Source organism: Cajanus cajan, chromosome 8, assembly GCF_000230855.2.
Source record: "Cajanus cajan strain Asha chromosome 8, NIPB_CcT2T_4, whole genome shotgun sequence".
NCBI lineage: Eukaryota > Viridiplantae > Streptophyta > Magnoliopsida > Fabales > Fabaceae > Cajanus > Cajanus cajan.
In genome coordinates, this window is record NC_138524.1 from 7,188,686 (window position 1) to 7,210,289 (window position 21,604).

At 28.0% G+C, this 21,604-nt stretch overlaps 1 protein-coding gene across 1 annotated transcript; it reads right to left on the reverse strand.

The window, feature by feature from the left end:
* Positions 1 to 19,932: 19,932 nt before the first annotated feature.
* On the reverse strand, positions 19,933 to 21,258 carry LOC109799311 (chitinase 2). The gene has a single exon (XM_020359858.3). The coding sequence runs from the start codon at positions 21,018 to 21,020 to the stop codon at positions 20,094 to 20,096; it is 927 nt and encodes a 308-aa protein (XP_020215447.1). The 5' UTR covers positions 21,021 to 21,258; the 3' UTR covers positions 19,933 to 20,093.
* Between the last annotated feature and the right edge of the window lie 346 nt (positions 21,259 to 21,604).

Here is a 21,604-nt window from a genome sequence, read left to right on the forward strand (position 1 = left end):
GTGAGCCTTCAAATCGTCAACAATTGGAACACGGGGAATATCACTTCTTCTATCGAAACACCCACAAATTTAGGTAACAGTACATCTAATTCATATTTAAAATTAAAAAATTCAAATAAATCTTTAAAATGTAAGCAATCAATCACTTTAGTTTAATTGTTAAATGTATGGTGTAAATTTAAATTGTAATATATATTAACATATATTCAGAGATGACTAAAATAATGTTTTTTCTTATCTTAAATATAGACATTTATAATAGAATAATACAAATCAATTTATTTTATTTTTAAAATTATAACATGTCAATTTTACTTTTATTATTTATTATTAAATTGTTATGAAAGAGGTAAACTATTACTAATAATAATTAATAAATGGCATTTGAAGAGTTCAAGAGTATTTCTCAATTCTTTTTATTATTCAGCAACAAGAAATACATACTCACATTCTTTAATAAAAAAAAAATAATATTATCTCCATTCGTTTTCAAATATTGTCGCAATCTAATTAATTTTATTTAAAATATAACTAATAAATATAAAATATTCAAAGTTCATCTAAACAAAAAAGAAATTATTTATAATTGCCTCTAATCTTTTATCATCCCAATCTTATTATAAAAAGCAATAGATGTATTTTTTTTATCTAACTAAATCTCATTTTGTTTTTATTGTTAGTGTCACTAAACTTTTGAATGTGATAATTCGTCTAATTGGTTTAAACTAAAATAATGAAATTTGAAAAAATGGCCCGAACTAGAAAAGAATCTCGATGAGGTGCATATGGTGCATGAGGTGTATAAAAAAAGAATGTAACTGTCATATGTAATTGTACATTATGCTTTTCAAAACATTTCGCTCACTATTATTTTTCTCATTTTTTAAACTTGTCTTTTTCGTTTAAAATAAGAGAGAAAAAAAATAAGAGTTTATATAATATAACATATGTATATTATATCAGTTGAAAGATTTTTTTTGGATGATAATAAAAAATAAAACATATCAAATAAACCGTCAAAATAACCCTATCAATTATAGCATGTATCGAGTCTCTCAACCAACTAATATAATAATATTTTTATTTATCTTTTATTATTTATTATTGTACCATCTATTTGACTGATCAATAAAATAACTAATTCATTTAATAACAAGTTGAGTTAACCAATTATATGTTTTTTTGTCTAGCTAATGATTAACCTAATTATTGTCGAATCAAACCAAACCACTATTTAAAGTTACAACACAAAAATTAAATAATAAATAATGATTATCGACATTTGTGAGATTATCCCTATAAAAACTAGGATACCAACATTCTCATATACAGTATATAACATGGGGTTACACACCATGATTCATTCACATAATAGAACGAGTAATTTTCTCAATTAGTTATACTCTTATTAATTGATATAATAGGAATTGTACATGTTAGATATTTGCTTATTTTTGTGTAGTTTTACTTAAGTATAAAAAAGAATAAACATGTTACCTTTTAAGTGTTATAAACTTAGATAATCACTAAAGTATATATATATTTTTTTAAAGATAGTGATTTGTACTAGAATAATTACATTTTTGTTTAAATGTGTTTCTAGTCCTTTTAAATTTAAGATAAATTTATTTGTTCTTTTTCAAATTTTAAATTATTTTTTAATCTTATAATTTTAAAAATTTGTTTTAGTCTTCAAGTTATCAATAAAATATTCAAAAGTGATAAATTGACACAATTATATAATATTAACTTACAAGTTAATATGATATATTCACTAATAAAAATACTAATAAATAAATTATATGCGACAAATTTAACATATTTTTAACAAAATTTAAATAAAAACTAAAATAAAATTCTTAAAAATTAAGGAAACTAAAAAATCAATTTTATATTTTAAGTATTAAAAATAATTTTTTTCTTAAATTTAAAGGATTAAAAATGAATTTAATCCTTATATGTTTTTTCTTCTTCTTTTGATGGCAATTAATCGTACAAGTAACTTTTTTAATATAAAAACAAGCTTCCAAATTGTAATCAAATCACACCCAACTTGCATCCGATCCCACCACTTATTTCACAGAAAAAGTAATTTTCTAAATCACTCCATGTGAGAAGATAGATATTACAAACCTTAATCAAGCCAAATAAGTTTGGATTCGTAACAATTATCATTACATTGAGAGACAAAGCAATCCTAGGAATAGGATGATACGGTGAATATTTAGAATTTTCAACATCGGAGGTCATTATTAGAATACAGAAAACACAGTATATACACTGCTCATGTCATGCTGCTTTGGACACCACGCTAAGAAATGATGTCAATTTTGGCCATAAACATTTTATATTCAATAACTACTTGACTAATAAAATTTTTCAATACAGTTAAGGCCAGTAAAGATTATAAGTGCGTGAGGTAAATAAAAAAAGAGTAATAAAAGTGCGTGTTTAATTAAATTATTTTGAATAAATAATTTTTTTAATTTATTGAAAGTTAAAAAAAATATATTTTTCAAAAATTAATCATACAGGCATTGAATCAATAGTACTTCAAACGCACCTTGTTTAACCTTGTTCACAATAATCTTATAATGTACATAGACATGAATTATTTTTTAAAAATAAATTTTTTTTCTAAAAAAATAAATCTTATTTGAAAACAAATTTTTTTTCTAAAAAAAATTAGAATTTGAAAATTTGAAACTTATGGTTTTTTTTTAACAATTTTTTCCTTTTAAAACTGATTTATTACATAAAAAATATTTTTTATATTCAAATAAAATTAAACATCTCAAAATTGTTTTTCAATAAATTTATCCAAATAAAATTTTATTTTTATTATTATCAATTATATCATCAATCGATTCGCGTATAACCAATTATTGCAATCTTCTAAACACACTCTTGCATATTTCTGAAAGTATTTCATCTTTTTTCCCCCTCTAACAATTAATGGCGTATTTGGCAAATACGTATGCCACGAAGAAAATGTGAGAACTAAAACTCCTTATTTTAATATTGCTGTAACTGTGACGAAATTATGAAAATATCGTAATTTGGGCTGTTACATATAAAAATATGTTGCTCAAGTAATTTTCTGTTTGGGTATAGAGCTTTCATGAAATATATTATTCTTTGGTGTGAAACAGAAGTTAGTCATAAGTTTAATCTGGAGTTTCTGATCATATTATTATTAGCTAGGAACATGTTTATGATTTTTTTTTTGTTTTTTTGTTTTTTTGTTTTTTGTTTTTTCTCTCTCAATTTCAATGAGAACATACAATGAATCAAAGGTGGGGACCTCAAAGTAGCATCTTTGATCGAAGTAGGTCCAATAGAATCGTCTATGTCAACTCAAAATTTATCATGCGTTTAGTTAAAAGTAAGAGGTGTTTGCATATTGGTTTAGATCGGTTTTAAGTTTTAAGAAAATAAAAATTATTCTGGTGACCTAAAAACTTGTGGCTGGGTTTCATTTGCTTCAATCCATTTTTTTAACTACAATATTAATGAAAGTATTGATTAATTTTTATTAGAAAGATGAACGCATACAATTCAATCCATTCTAATAAAATACGGTTTGAACTAAATTAGATGATCCAGTTTTATTTTCACTTTAGTACTTGATTCTCAAACATTGAGAGATTAGTTTCATCATTATTACTTGGTGAATTAATGGATGTTCTAGGACAAACGCATTAAATGCGACTAAACTCACGAAATATTAAATGACTAATTAAACTTACTAAAACATAAAATTAATACAATTTACATGAGATGCAACATTAAACCTAATACCTATGTACATGCAAGATGCAACACCTGAAACTGACACAGTCTTGGTTTTGTAAGTGAAATTAAATATTAGAAATTAATTGAAAAAAAGCTGCGTCGCATTCTGACAAAACAATGGTACCAACTTCATGCTAAGATTTGATATCCAAAGTTATGCATAGTGAGTTATGACATATATATATATATATGTCTATGTATTCATAAGATCTCAACTTTTATTACATTGATAAGATTTCAACTTTTAAATACTATTTAAAAGGTCTTTTTGTCGATAAACACAATCGTATATATATAAATTCATGTTTATTTTATTGTTTGAATGATATAAAATTTTATTTACATTCTAACGAGTATATAAGTAAACAATAATTATCATTCAATAAGTTAATTTTATATAATTAAATTAGATATGAATTTACATTTTAAAATGATATTATAAACTATTTTAATAAGTATTGTTAGATTTATCATTTCATCATTTATTGATATTTATTAAACTATTTACAAATATTAAACACTGTAAGATTTACATTCAAATGTCTAATTCTTTGTATAAAAAGGTGTAAATCACAAGAAATGACTAATTAATATAAAATATATAAATAAGAAACAATATTCACGTTATAAATTACTAAATAATTTGCAGTTAAAATAGAGCGAGACAAATCTATGCAACTACTAATATTTCAAGCAAACATTTTTCTTAATAAAAAGTAAATTATAAATAAATACAACATAAAAAAATGATAATAATTATAGGTAATAAAAAATATTGAAGGCTCATTAATACCTTTAATCTTTGCTTTAATAGTTTCTTGAGTCAAAAAGTAAGTTGACTTTTATGACACCAACTTGACTAGTGCGTGTTATTAATGGAGATATGTCTCAATCCTCTGATACCACGGAAAACAATTAACCGAAAGGAGGTAGAAATAAATTTTTTGATTAGGAAAAAACTAGGTAGAAAGATATTTAAAAACTAAAGATGAGTTAATTTGAACACTGTCGGACATGTATGAATAGAAGACTTTGCATGTTATTATATCAACAAAGAATTAACTTCAAAGAATATAGTGTGTAATAATAACTAGCTGATGAGAAATTAAGGATCTTTTTTTGCCTACTTATCTTACAAGCATAATCATATATAGATAAAAAAATTTTTTAGACAAGATTATATAGCTTCAATAATAAAAAATATAAGTTATTTATTTGACATATTTATTTATTTAATAATAAAAGTGAGAAAAAGACAGGATAAACAAAAAAGAGTTTCCAAATTTTAAAAAAATATAAAATGTTTTCAAGAAAATCAATAAGAATAAAAAGAAAAAAGAAATTAAGGTCTTATAAACTACGTCAATAATTTTTTAGTTAAATTCATTATTTTATTTAATATAAAAATAATTTTCATTCAATTTATTTATTTATTTTTTACTTTCTCTTCCACTCACCTAACAAATGACAATATTTATCTTTTAATTTTATATATTCTTCCTATTTCTTTTACTCTCATTTCTTTTTTCTCTATATCAATCTAATTCAAACAGTGCATAAGGAATTAATATTGGTTAAAACATAATTAAAAAATGTATATATAATCATTGAAAAATTATAAATTTACACTCATCACTTTCTCTTCTATCTTATTATTATCCCTTCATTTTCTTTTTACCTTTCTCTTTCAATCATGTTACTTATCATATTTATCACTTTCTATCGTTTCCAAAATGGGGTAGACATTTATCATAACTAGCTCATATTTTTAAGTCATTGCTATCTCATTTGAGGCTCTTTCTTTTGTTGTGGTCTAGACAAAAAAATAAATACATCGTCTTCTTTAATATTTTCCATTTCCTCAAATAATGACCTAAATTCAAATTGAATGGCAAAAATTCATGATTCTCTCAACTAGTAAGCTTTGATTTTTTTTTTTTTAATTTTAATTAGTGTATATTTGATTTTCCTTCGAAAATTCATTCGTAAATATTGAAGAAAATTGAAGTATCGATTCAGCTTGTGGTATATTTGCTGTATTATAATAAGGAGGAAATATATCAAAATCACTTTTTTTTTTTTTTTTTTTGTTTGTATTATTGGGGGGTTAAATACGAAACAAGGATGATTCTCATCTATAGGTAACAAGCAAATCACTTATACACCTTAATCCAAAATTTTAAGGTACTAAGTTGATAAATTTTTTTATATATTCAAATTAATGTATTCAATGTGAGATTCCTTATTGATACTTACGTTCCAACATGCATAAGTGGAAGAAAGATAGATACATTAAAAATAAAAATAGAAGAGAGAGAGAGAGGCTTGTATGGTCCATGACCTGATAAATTTATATTCTGTGCCAAAACATAAACATACGAAAATGTTAAAATTGATATAACTCTAAAAATAATGAAATAAGCCAAAATCATAGGGTGCAATCATGTGGCATGTTTGGGTTAAGGAACACGGGAGTGGGGTTGTGCTTATATGGAAAGTTGAACTTTTACACTGAAGAAATGGAGTGGGGTCATAGCTTACGTGGAAATTTTAACTCTTGCCAATATGGAGAAGACAACGAAACTCTCTATGGCCCTCTGCAGAGGTTTGTGCCCTACCCTCTTTTCAGCAACACACTTTCTCCACTACCATCATTCATTCTCTCACATTCTTGCCACTCTGCACTATCTCATGTTTACTTTAATTTCCCTAACCTCTCGTGTACATTCACCACTCATAAGAAACATGAGTAGTGATTATAATTTATTCAAAATTACAAAATAAAAATATTTATATGTAACATCTTCTTTTAATTACCAACTACAATTCTTTATTTAAGTATCTTGTTTTTCTTTTACAACACTAATATAAGTCACTATTAATAACTTTCTTACAGTAATTATTTAAAAGAGAAGGAAATACATATATATTTTTAGAGAAACTTCTTTCTTATTTCTTATATTTATCTCACAAGAAAAGATATTATATTATATAACAAATTAATATGATTTGTTGGTAGAAGAGTAAATGTGATGGTCACAATATTATATATAAAGGATAATTGACATTTACTCATTAAGTTGTGATATCACTGAAGAACCTTATTATTTGAAAGTGACTATATATTATTTTGAGTGTCTACTGTCTATTGTAATATAGGAAATACGACATAAAGAAGTGTTATAAATAGTCCAAGATTTGGATCAACCATTTACTTTGATCAATTTATTTTTTATTTTTCAAAAACATACCCAAAATAAAATTTAAAAAATATAAAAGAAGTGAGAGCAAATATCATATAAGTCAATAAAAAAGAATATAACCATACAACCATACTCTAATACAATTATATATACATATATATATATATATATATATATATATATATATATAAAAGTATATAACCAATTTTTTATTTTATTTTAGATTTTAACAAGTTTTGTAGTGATTATTTTAAATAAATGAGTTTTACCATAACATAATAATACAAGAATCACCCACTTTATCAAATACATTCACATTTAAACTCCCTAGGTCAAAATCTCCATTTGCATACTCATATCTTTATCTAGATATTTAAATATTTCATTACTTATAACATGCTTGTATTGGTTAACTAATAACAATTATTTACTTATCATAACTTAAGAATAATACATATTATTATAATAACTACTATTTTAATAATAATAATAATAATAATAATTATTATTATTATACATATAGATATAATAACATTTACGTAAAAGAGGAATAGAAAAATAGAAGTTAGATATTATACTCATATTTTTTTTTAATTTAAATGTATAAAAAAATCAATATAATATAAAAAATTAAAAAAATAATATAATATAATGAATTAAAAAAGATATAATTAAACAACAAATACAAGATGTTAAAGAAAATAAAAATGGTTAAATAATGTATTAATAATAACTAGATAACATAAAATAAATAAATAAGATGAGGTTAAAGATATCTTACTAAACAAGTATGGTTATATATGCTAGTGAGAGAAAAACACTTCATGCCTCTATTTAATTGCCAATATTAACAAACTAGTTGACAATTATTATATAAAAAGACTTTTGTAACATTTTATAACTTCCATTTAATGATTTTTATTTTTATTTAAAAGATTACGATTATCTCAAGTAAGATATTCACCAAAATAAAGAATCTACTTTATATATATATCATAATAAATATCTCACCCTTCTATTTTTAACACTTGTTATCAATAAAATTTTCATTTTTGATGGTAGTTTTAATGATACAAATCTCTTTCTGTTTTATTTTTCTCTTAATAAAACCGCACTAATTGAAAATTAGCATTGTAGAGTAAGTGTGTGTGAACTTACTTTGTTTGTTATTTATAAAACTTTACGAAACATATACATCATGTGTGATATATTGAAGACTGTCAAAGTAAAAAACTTTGTGCATATTTCACTCTCCTTCAAGATTTTTTCATTAATTTTTTTTTGACATTTATCTTATCCCTCATGTATATTTCCATATCCTTCACTGTTTTACTTATTTATTTTTTTACTTACCTTTATATACTTTGAACAAGAATGATCGTATATATGTTCGAAAAAAATTTCAACATATTTATCTTTTTTTAAATTTTTTTTTATTCAATCCAGATTATCTCCTTTTTTATTTGTTTTCTCTTTTTTTAAACATATATATATAAAATAAACTATTATATTATATTATATTATATATATATATATATATATATATATATTCGTATTATATTATTTTTATATAATAAACTATTACATAACTTATATATAAATATATATTTTAGGAATCCAAACATAAAATAAAATACTTATATTATTACTATTAAAAAAATTATCATTCCATAATAATATAACTAAATGCTACTTATATAAACTCAAATTACTAAAAAAATAATTAACTTATTCATGATGAGTAAAAGAAAAATAATCAATTGCAATAAAAAATTTAGAATGTTTCATTATATCCATACTTTCATGGGTTACAAATCTAGTTATTAACATACATATTTATAAATTTTAATTGAAATTTCAAAAATTCAAATAATTTTAGAAATTTTTATTTTGATTAATATTTTTTATAGAATTTTGATTAATATTTAAAAATATAAAAAATTAGTTATTTTAAAAAACCCATTAGTGTTTTTTTTTTCATTTTATTTTATGAATTTAAGTGGAGGATAGCAACATTTGAATAAAAAAGTGAATATAAAAATTAAAAAAATTTATTAAGAAGTTTCAAAACTTACTTGTAATATATTATTATTAACAAATAAATGATATTAAATAACGTGGCAAATTAACTCTTTGATCAATTTATTTATAATTTTTCTTTCACTCTCCGCCACTTTTTCATGCTTAATTTCTTTCTTTATTTTATTTTATTTTATTATTATTATTATTATTATTTACTTTAACATATGTCTCTTTACGTTGGAGAAGCAATATATTATAGGAGATGATTCAAATGATAAATATACATGTATTTAAAAATTATTAAAAAATAAGAAATAAGAAATACTAAAACATATTATATATAACATACACAAATACCCAAAATATATTAGAAAATATATCAATAGCATTTGTACACGAAACAAATGTAATAATTATGGTTGATTCCATTACTTTTGAATATTTTTTGGTACATGCATAGTGCATGGTATCACCCACATCACCTCACGCCATAGTACTTGAGCAACATATAAGAGTATTTATGAGACCGAGCAGCAACTAAATGACAAAGCCATTATCATTTATAAATGTGGAGTAATCAGTAATGTGTATATTTTCATTTAAGTATACAGTAATATAGAAGTGGCATGAGGGAAAACCACTTCATTATTACTATGGGACTAGTGCTAATAGTCAATAGACAATTTTAATTTCATTTCCATTTTCTTTTCTTTTCAGAATACTAGTATGATTTATAGCATGTTTTTGTTGCTGCTCTATAGCTTCCAAAATTCAAAGTGAAATATACAAGGAGCTCTTTAACCAATATCAGCATGTAAGGAATGGCAAACCAAACATGTTCTAAAATTTTAAGAGGTAAAAAGCGAAAAACTCATGCCACATCAACAACTTCAATTTTAGGCCAATCCCTTTCCCACATACAAAATCAAGAAGGAAAAATGCCATCACTTTTTTCAGAGAGAGAAAGATGAAAAGAAAAGGGGATGAGGGTTAGCAGCACTGTTATGATTTCCTAAACACGATAGAGTGTTTTAGCATAAAACTTAAGTACTTATTTTTTATTGGAATTAAAATTTTACATATACAATAAATATAAATGTATTTATAATATACGTTTATGTATATTATTGAAATAAAATTTTAATCATGATGAAAGAATAATCTCGATTGTGCATATGATGCTGTTGTGTTTGTGTTTGTCTTTTTGTTTTTCATGGTATATGTATTGTCCTTTATGAAATTATTCTTAGTGATACTCGTTTTGATCGACACGTATTTGACATTTGAATGTATAAATGGCTCTAATTAATAAAACTATAAAATCTTCTTTGATAAGAAATGAAACAATCTCAAAAGGCCCATGAAGTGGCAAAAATAGCATTGTGTAATGGCGTGTACTGTGCACATGCATTAGGGGTGAGCAACGGGTGGGTTTGGTCGGGTTCGGGTGAAAAATGTCCAACTCATTGTAAATCGACTTTGAAAAAATGTGACCCATATCCGACCGACTAAGCTTTCGATTTGAGGCGGTTCGGGTTGAAACGGATTCAGATTTAAGCGGGTGGGTATAATCGGGTTTGAATTTTTTTGTAAACCAATTTATCTTAAGAAAGATGAAGCTTAAAACGATAAAAAATATTTTTAAAATAGTATATAAAAATAGAATGAAGGTGACAATAGATGGTGTAAGTAGATTCGTAGTTGAAACATTTACAAACTAAAGAAGCAAAAATAAAAGATAACAAAATTCATAGTTGTTACATGGAAAAGAAATATAAAGTTAGATTACAAAATCATAAGAAATCACAGTCACACAAAATGTACTCAAAATGGAGATAAGAAGATGGAAAAGAAAGACAAAGAAAGAAGCAAAAAGATAACTCTAAAAATGGACTAGTGTGTTGAGAAGTTGAATGAGGAAGGAGAAGACAAAATAAATATCTAAGTTATGAGAAAAAGGAAAAAAAATAAGTTACAAATTGATGGCTATATTATACTTGAAATAAAGACTTTTAAGTTTGGACCATTGTTGTTTAGTTATACAAAAGTAATAAAAATTTAAACTTATCTCATTTTCGGTTGGGTTCGGTTTTTGGCAGGTTTAAAAATTCAAAACCGAACCCGCTCAATATAACTCGTATAAAATCAAAATTTTAACCCGATTTACCCATAAGACCCGCCCGAACCCACATAAAAACAATATTTTTTATCGGGTTTTTCGGGTTCGGTTTGGGTGTCGGTTTAATGCTCACCCCTAACATGCATGGTGCATAATTGTTGATAAATTTCTTCATTAATTATTCTCAATCTCTGGGATTTTATGTCTTGAAACATGTCAAAGAGTTGTACCAAAAAGAACGTGCTTTGGAGGAAAAAGTGGGCGATAAATATGGCTAGTGATGGAATCCGACTTTGATGTGTGTGACTGTGGAGGTGATAAATAAATTTGTATTTATAGTACAATTTGAATCTGTCTTAACTTTCATTGAAAATATTTGTTTTCATCATAAATAAATATGAGTAATATCTGAATTATTAAACTGAATGTATAATAGTGAGGTATATATACTTAATTATCTATCGTATATGTTTCTATTTTAAATTTTTAGAAGTATAATTCTTTTAAAAAAAAATAAAATTTAGGTAATTTTTATGTAATTATTATTTTATGTTGAAATCCTTAATTTTTTTTGCAAGAAAAAATATTTAATTAATTTCTAGACAAATATATGTATACTTAATATATTTGACGAAATTGATGGAAAAAAACTTCTCACACAATAAGATTATCCATACACTTAAGGATATTAAACGTAATACATATAAATTTCATTTCTTGGTTCTCTATATATAGAACAAAATTATAATATAAAATTTGAATTATATAAGTCTCCTAATTAAAAAAGAAATAAATATCTAAACAATATTAAAATAAATGAAAAATTGTAAATCTAAACACTATCTTAAATATTATAAATTCCTAAAATAACTCCTTAAATTTTTACCAACTCAATTTATTTGAAATTTGAATTATTTTTTCAATAAATCATTTCTTACTTAAAATTTTTGAATAACTAGTTAATTAAAATATTTATCTTCTTAAAACTTGTCCTTCCAAGTAGCAAATATTTTTCTCATTCTTTTGTCCTTGTAATATCAAGTGTCTTCTCTTGTATACATTGCATCTCCATTTTGAACCAACATATTTGTAGTCTTGTGATTTCAGCTCCCTTAGTAGAATTATATTAGATGCAATAATAGGTACATATCTCACATTTTTAAAAGTTTGGATGACACTATTATGAAGTTTCACTATCACAACCCCAATACCTATAACCTCTATTTTTCTACCATTTCCTAACTTGAATTGATCAAACCCAAAATTAGTTTTTAAAGTGTGAAACATCGTTTGATCTCTAAAAATATGTCTTGAGACATCATAATCCATTACCCATTTTGATTTAACAACTTTCTCAGTAGTTACCAAAGAGACATCATCATCATGAAGGTTTTGGGTTACATTAGTTTAGGAGTCATCATCATTGCTCCTTATAATTATCAATTTTTAAAGGTCCTCTCACATTTCTTTAACATTGATTGTACACGTTTTGGAGGGTGGGAGCACTTGCCCCCACTACTATTCGAGACATGATTAATTTTTTATTCAAAAAATAAAAATTATATTCTAATAAAATAAATATATATGTTTAAATTATCATATGTATAAAATATAGATTCAGAGAAAATATTTATTTATTTCATATTTGTCAAACTTTTAAAAGAGATTAATTCTTTTATGTGATAAAGAATACTCCTTAATAATGAATCAATTTTTTAAAAAAATTTAATTATAATATATATATATATATATATATATATATTAATACTCACATATTTAGTGTAATATATTAAAAAATTAATTTTTGATAAAATAAAATTTGTAGTATACATATTTATCTTTTGTGCTTTCTATTTATTGTATACGTTGATTAAAAATATAAAAATAAGAATAATCAAAAGATTTATGTTTTATTTAAAATTGTTATTACAAAATATATTTTAAAATAAATTATCATCTAAAAATACATATTAGATATTAAAAATTTGTTTATATCATAAATAACTTAAACTTGATTTTTATAAAATTTTACATATTTATTTTTATATTTTTAATAGTATTAAATAATTATAAAGTAGGTTTTTAGGATTGTAATTCTACCCAAACATTTAAAAGATGTCTATGATAGATAAATAAGTTATACTTAGGATATATATTTTTTAAGAAAGTTAGGTTTAAACATACTAAATTATAATAAAATCTAGTCTGACCTAATTTATTTTCATCTTTAATTGTAATTATAGATATAAAAACTTGTAAAAAATAATCATGATATATATTTATGCCTTTAAAAGTTATACATAAAATTTTTAATACTACAAATATATAAATAAGTATTGCTCCCACTATCTAAAATTTTTGGATCCGTCACTGATTGTAGGTGACCTGTCTTTCCTAAATGGTAACATTGCATGTTACTCATATATTGATGTAATTAAAAATTTAATCTTCCTCTAAACTAGGGATGACAAATAAACCCGTACCCGTGGGTAATACCCGAACCCGTCCCGACTTTGACGGGGAATACCCGCTTTGACCGGGTACGGGTACTGTAACAGCCCAAGAACCCGCATGTAGATATTGTCCGCTTTGGCCGCAGCCCTCACGGATTTGTTTCTGGCAATGGCACGCATGCCACCCCAAAACGCGTCTACACAAGGAAGGTATCCACACCCATATATATGGCATGCTTCGTTCTCCTTCCTAACCGATGTGGGACTATATCCACCCCCCCTCAAGGGAGTCCAGCGCCCTCGCTGGCACACCGGCCCGGGAACCGGCTCTGATACCAATGTAACAGCCCAAGAACCCGCATGTAGATATTGTCCGCTTTGGCCGCAGCCCTCACGGATTTGTTTCTGGCAATGGCACGCATGCCACCCCAAAACGCGTCTACACAAGGAAGGTATCCACACCCATATATATGGCATGCTTCGTTCTCCTTCCTAACCGATGTGGATACCTACATCGGTTAGGAAGGAGAACGAAGCATGCCATATATATGGGTGTGGATACCTTCCTTGTGTAGACGCGTTTTGGGGTGGCATGCGTGCCATTGCCAGAAACAAATCCGTGAGGGCTGCGGCCAAAGCGGACAATATCTACATGCGGGTTCTTGGGCTGTTACATTGGTATCAGAGCCGGTTCCCGGGCCGGTGTGCCAGCGAGGGCGCTGGACTCCCTTGAGGGGGGGTGGATATAGTCCCACATCGGTTAGGAAGGAGAACGAAGCATGCCATATATATGGGTGTGGATACCTTCCTTGTGTAGACGCGTTTTGGGGTGGCATGCGTGCCATTGCCAGAAACAAATCCGTGAGGGCTGCGGCCAAAGCGGACAATATCTACATGCGGGTTCTTGGGCTGTTACAGGTACGGGTACGGATAAAACTCGATAAAAGAAATCGGGTACGGGTACAGGGACGAGTATATACTTACCCGCCCCGTCCCCGTCCCCGTCCCCGGTTTATTTTATTTTTGAAAAATTAACATTTTGTTCTAAAATGTAAAAGGGTCACGCACGCTTACAAGAGCAACACAAACACTTATTAGGGTTTCAATTTTCAAACCCCATTTGACGACCAAGCACTCTTGCGACAGAGCCACCGGACCAGCTACGGAGCCACCGCGCCATCCGCAGAGTCAGGGAACTCGCTGGTGAATTTGGAAATAACCTCTCCTTTCACAAGGTACTCCTTCTGTTGCCTCTTTCGTCCAATTTCGATTCGTTCCCTGCCTTTTTCTATTCCTCCATTATTTTGCTTCGTGGCTTTTGCTTTTTTTGGATTCATCATTTTCTGGATTTAGGTTTAGATTTTTAATTCGTTCCTGTCAGATATAAAGATAAGTTGAAAAAAAAATTGTAAAAAAAAAATTTAACAGGTACGGGTACGGGTACGGGTATACCCGATACCCGACGGGGACGGAGATGGGATAAAAATTCCATACCCGCCGGGTATGGGGACGGGGACGGGTATGGGTTTCAGTCGCGGGGATGGGGACGGGTATCACGAAACCCGTACCCGCCCCGCCCCGTTGCCATGCCTACTCTAAACTCACCTTGTCTATATGAATTACTTCTCTCTTGCTTAGGCATGACAATCTAACCCACCTCCGTGGGTTATCAATCGGGGGCGGGGATGTTAATACCCACCCCGCCCCCGCCCCCATACCCACCCCCGCCCCCGCCCCACTTAATAATATAATTAAAAAATTATTTATATATATATATATATATAAACCAAAATTATAAATATTTATATGTAAAAATTTATATTATTTTACTTTTCTTTTATTTTTTTTTAAATTGTTCATATTTTTTTAAAAGAAAAAAAGAAAATATGAGCAGGGGCGGGGCGGGGAAACCCGAACCCCGCCAGGGGCGAGGATGAGGACCCAGATTTTATCCCCAACAGGTATCGGAGGCGGGGGCGGGGGCGGGGAACGTAAAACCCGCCCCCGCCCCGCCCCATTGCCATGCCTACTCTTGCTTAGAATGTTGCACAACTCGTGCATGACCTTTGGTATTAATATTCTCATTTTTCATCATTCTCTCATTTTCTCTTAAAGTGGATGTCATTTCATATAACTTCAATGATATTTTCCCTACAAGCAATGTTTGAACTAAAGATTTATAAGACTTTAGTAGTGAAACTAAAAATAACATTGCTTACTCTTCATCATATTTTTTTTTATTTACATTTAGCAATTGATATACTATCCAATTAAAATGATTAATATCCCATCTCCATTTTGAGTTTATACAACTTCATCTTCAAATACAGACGATTGGTTAACAACTTAGATGCATAAATATTCTCAAGTTTCTCCCACAAGGCTTTTAATGTTGTCTCCTTTAAGACGTTGCACTTTATATTGGGAGCAAGAGCTAACCAAATCATACTCACGATCTTCTTTTGGATTTGACTCCATTAACTTTCATTAATAGTATTTGACTTTTCGTCTTTCAAAACTTGATAAAAACCTTGTTGCATTAAAATATCTTGAATGTATTAGGAAAAATTCAAGTCTCACATCGACTATAGATTAGATAATTAAATAGTATATAAGTGGAAATCAATCTTCACCTTACAAGTCAATTTTGTAGGATTGAATTAGACTCAAATTCACTATTCTAAGATGGTATCAGAGCTATCCTATATTATTAAAAAAGGGTCACCCATCATTTATCCACGTACAAAGTTCAATGGTGTTGGACATGAATGGTACACTATCAAATCATAAAATTTGTCTTACCATCAAATAACGATATTTCAAACATTTGTATGTTCTTTGTCATAGCTTTAATGCCAATAATGGAAAAAATTATCCCCCACATAGGAAAATTGTCTATACGTTCAAAAATATTAAATAGAACACACAAATTTTATTTTTTGACTCTCTCTATATAAAACAGAAATGTGGATCATATAATCTTCCTAATTAAAAAAATAAGAAACAAATCTCTAAAAGATATTAAAACAAATAAAATTATGTAAATCTAACTAATATTTCAAACATTACAAATTTTTAAATAATTTCTTAAATTTCCACTCAATTTATTTAAAATTTGAATTATTATTTTTAAATATAATATATTAAAAGAACAATATTTACTTTATATATTATCAACGTTGATGAATCATCACATCAATAAATACTTGTTTTCGATAGAATTTTTAAAATAGAAGCATATAAAGATACGTTGTAATTGAACGAAAAACAGTAACATCAATTATATGCCCATTAAAGAGTAACATCACACGAGTACGCCAAATTCTTTATAGAATATGATGTTTATGTAAAACTAGGGGCTCTATGCCAGGTCCTTGTAGTAGGATGTATAATGCATTATTATGTACCATAGTAGATAGAAAGATAGATACCTTTGTCACTATTACGAGGTTCGCTTCGATGTCTATTCCAATTATTATGATAGAAAAGTGAGAGCGAAGTGAGATCGAAAGTGATGGAACAAATTAGAAAAGATGAAACGAAGAACACTAATGATTTTGGTAGTTACTTTTTTAGTTCTAGCATGTATAAACTAATCTCCACAAGCTGTCGATATACGATTGGTTAAAAATGTGGTTTATAAATCTAATTTAATATTATAATATTAACTTGTAAGATAACTTTTTTCTACCTTACTTTTTTTAATGTAAAATTCGTAGAATTAAATATTTGTAAATAGTCCCATAACAATATATATGAGTGTTTGAATAGATTTATTATAGATCTAACTTAATTTTATAAAATTAATTTTTAAAATAAAGACTTGTAATTTGTTGACTATACTATTATTCGGTGATATTTTCAAAAGCTACATAGTATCTTAGTATTTTTTTTAAAAAAGAAATACAAGTTGATATGTCATATCAAATTGGAAATTGGAGGCTTGAAGTCTTGAGCCCCCAAAGATGGCACAATAATGGTCATGTTTTTTGATATTGGAAGCATTAAAGTGGGAAGCTACATGATCCCATACAACACTCTAATATTGGGTGGACGGTTAACAAATGATTACAATGAACAAAGTGGGAAAAATGATAGCAACGGATTGACAAGCATTACGTCGTTTTCATGTGTAAGTGCAGATTCATCCAAACCAAACAAACCTGAACCTCCCCAAAATAATAGGCTTTTTGGTGAGTGTGGCATCGAAGACGTTGTTGTATATATGAGTGTAGGTCAACTCAATCTTCTCAACAAGACGGTTAGGCACTAGTTAGCCACTCATACGACACCGTTGTGGAATGTTGAGTCAAAAAGGACCCTGCCTGACTCGGATCGAATGCTAAAATCACCATTCGCAAATTAAACACACTTTATTGCTGCTACGGATCGCTGCGTGCAACGTCTATGTGCTTCCTAACTCACTAGTGTTGGAATTCAAGTGTGAAGTGAAGTTTTACATTGATTAGAGTTGGGCATATTGAGTAATATATAAGTGAGAAAAATCTACTTACCTAATGGCTTAATGTTTTTAGTTATATTGTGGTGTCAAACTTATTTGTGTGACTTACTCACTACTTACTGTATGGAGTGCTCTATATTATAAAAACTCCCCCAACAACTAGTGCTGTCATTGCGACAAACAATGCCCCTATTCACGTCTCACGATTTATAAGTACCATTCATCATAACGACAAAACCTACATGTAAATTTTTATCATGCAAATATCATCAAGATTACACTTTAATTTTCAACATGAGAAACTACCATACACCCCATCACTTGAAAAAAGTGGACCCATTACAAGAGTATATAGAGCGTTGGTGAATTGTGTTAATGATCATTTACTACTAACGTAAGTTATACGGAAAAATGTCAAGTAGAACTAGTAAAAAGTAAAACGACCAAATGTAATCCAATAGTTATTACTTAGGCTTAATGCATCTTTCTCTCTCTCTAATATGATCAATACGTGATTTTGATTTTTTTTTTTTTGAGTAAAATATGTTTGTAGTTTTCATAAAAATTTAATATGTTTTTAGCTTTTGTTTTTAGTCCCTTAGTATGTCTTATTAAGGACAAGAATGTGATTATGTTGAAATTAAAATATAAATACTAAAATGTATTAAATTTGTATAGAGACTAAACTCAACATTCGAAAAAAATATGTTGAAGAATAGAAAGACATAATTTACCGTAACTTTTTAATATATTTTTATTTGATTTTAGTGCTTCAATTTTTAAGTATTACAATTAATTCTTTCGTCACTTTCTTTTTAATTAGGATTTTAAGATGTATTTGAGAAACAAAATGATTAAAAAGGACAAAAGTTAAAAACATGATGAAATTTTAAAAAAAATTATATGGTATGAATTAAAGTTTCGAAAAGGGTAAGAATTATGATTTTGTTAATTTTGGGTGAAATATTATTATTTTTTATTTAGTATACTTTTGAGCTGGGTTTTAATTTTTAATTATACAAATTTTGAGAAGGAAAAAAAAAGAATTTGATATAGAAAATTTTTGTTTAAAAATAATTGATTATGAAAAATTGAAATTTTTTCCAAACTTAGTTGTAATAATTAGAAAATTACGAGGTTAAAATCAAGTAAAAAGTTACGAAAAGATCAAAATCGAACATTAATTGTAATAAACAAAAGTATAATCGAGTCAATGAAAAGATAGAATTTGGGCCAATATTATTTCCTAAAGAGTATTCCAGCTTTGATAAAGGGCCGAACTCAGTTAAGACATTTAGCATTGAGAAAAATAACGTTGGGCTTTAAGCTCGTAGTTTGGACTTTTAGCCCTCAATTTTTGGATCGCTTAATAACCCAAAAGAAGGATTGCTTCTCAATGTTTGATCATTCTAATATTTTGTACTCTTCATAGATGTTAGGCCATCATCCAATCCAAATGAGAAACCAAAAGTGATAGGAGATATTTGATGGATTCACATTGAATTTTCCATTCTATGTTTTTACAAATACACATCCCTAGTAAACCAACCAAAACAAAAATTCACAAGCACGTAAATAAAAATGGATCACAATTTCATAAAAAGAAGTATGTGTATAATATGAAGACTTATACTCCCACATTTGAAATTGTACTTGATATTTCTTCGATTTTTAATCTATAGTAGAATTTTAAAAGTTAAAAAATGTTATAATGTCCCCAATTTTAACCTATAAATAGTGTTAAATTTGTTAACATATTTGTATTATGTGATATGCACATGACTTGAAATTGTTTGAAAATTAGAAGATATAGCATCCTTTTAATTTAAAAAATATTTCGTTGTAAGTTTAAATAATAATAAAATATTGAATATAATCTTAAAAAAATAAAAATAGGAGTGTAATTTACTTTAATATAAATAAAAGGTAGAAGATACATATATCATAATAATCATACATACATGTGTATATCCATGATATAAAGTCTATATGAGTACAGGGATACATACATATATAACATTTTAATTTAATGAAGCATACTAGGGTAAAGCTAAAAGAGCTTGTGATTGCTTCTCATAGCGAAAACCATTTCCCATGGAATCATCCGCGGACCAAACAAATATCCCATGAAGTTTTTGGTGAGTCTTCAACGTATGACACGCAGTGAAGAAGCCAGCATTTGGAGACAAGCCACCACTCCCATCACTGATGAAACTCACCAACACCTTCCCACCTTTATAATTCGAACTTTGTTGGTTGAAGTAACCGATGAACTGGTCGACGCTGGTGCCCTTGTCGTAGGCATAAAACTGAAAGTTAACATAATCTATGATGTCCCCGTAACTCTTCCACAAGGCCAAGTAGTGGCTCTGAACTTGGTCATCATCGAAGGGAGCAATGGAAGCAAAAGAAATAACCCCGTTTGATTTGAGCGTCTTGATGAGCCTCCCAATGCACTCAGAAAACGTGTCAGGGTCTGACTTGAAGTGCTCGTAGTCAATGTCGATTCCGTCCAAGTTGTAGTCTTTGATTATGGTTGTGAGGGAAGAAACGGCGTTGGAAAGCCACGTGTCGGTTGAAGAGGGGTCGAAGAAAGCATACCCGTTTGCCACGCTGTCACCCCCGAGACTAAGGGCAACTTTGACATTTGGGTTTTTGGCTTTGATGGAGGAAACTTGGGTGGGGCTAAGGTTGGTGGTGTCCCAAAAGACGTTGAATTTTCCGTTGGTGGGTGAGGGCGATGATGAGGTGTCGTAGTCGATGGCGAAGGAGAGAATGAAGTGGAATTCCACACTTGGGTTGATTGGGACATCGGAGAATTTAACGTTGTTGAATTCCGCTCCGATGTATTCTCGGAATAGGTTTGATGAGGGGGGTGGTGCTCCTGCTCCTGCTCCTGCATGGCTTGATGTGAGTAGTAACAAAATTAAGAAAAATGGTTTAAGAGTGGAAGTGGGGAATTCCATTGCTATATGCACCAAGAATCGAAAAGCTTGAGTTTGAAGGTTGTTGTTGTGCTATGCATTTGCTTTCGTAGGTTTATATAGTGTAATGGATAGAGTATGAATATGGAGGTGCACAATATAAAATTGGATGCATGTCGTGCCCATTAATTTGGTCTAATGCTTGAATTGAAGCTTTCTTTGTTGCTTTTGTGCAAAATATCATTGTTTTCAGTTGTGAATTATGATCATTCTAAAAGAGTGTTCATACTTCATACTTCATAGTATCCTACTTTCTTTTATATTTTATTTAAAGGTTCAAAGATGATATTGATGGGTACCTCATCTCACGAACGGATCAAAGGGGAGAAGCAGGGGCCTTAACTCTTTTTGAAGAAATTTATTAAGATAAAAATATTTATTATTTTAATATATAATTATTAAGAAAATATTCAGTTTATGCTTTAATTAGCTCATTTTGTTTCGATTATTATAAGTGAGAAAACACTTTTAGTCATGTAAATGGTAAAAAATAAACTTAAAAATAAGATAAAAATAGATTTTTATTAAATATTTAATTTTTTACGAGAGATAGATTAAGAGTCAAT

What these genes read in the sequence shown, in the direction of transcription:
- LOC109799311 (XM_020359858.3), bottom strand. Translation starts at nt 21,020, where the DNA reads ATGGAATTCCCCACTTCCACTCTTAAACCATTTTTCTTAATTTTGTTA.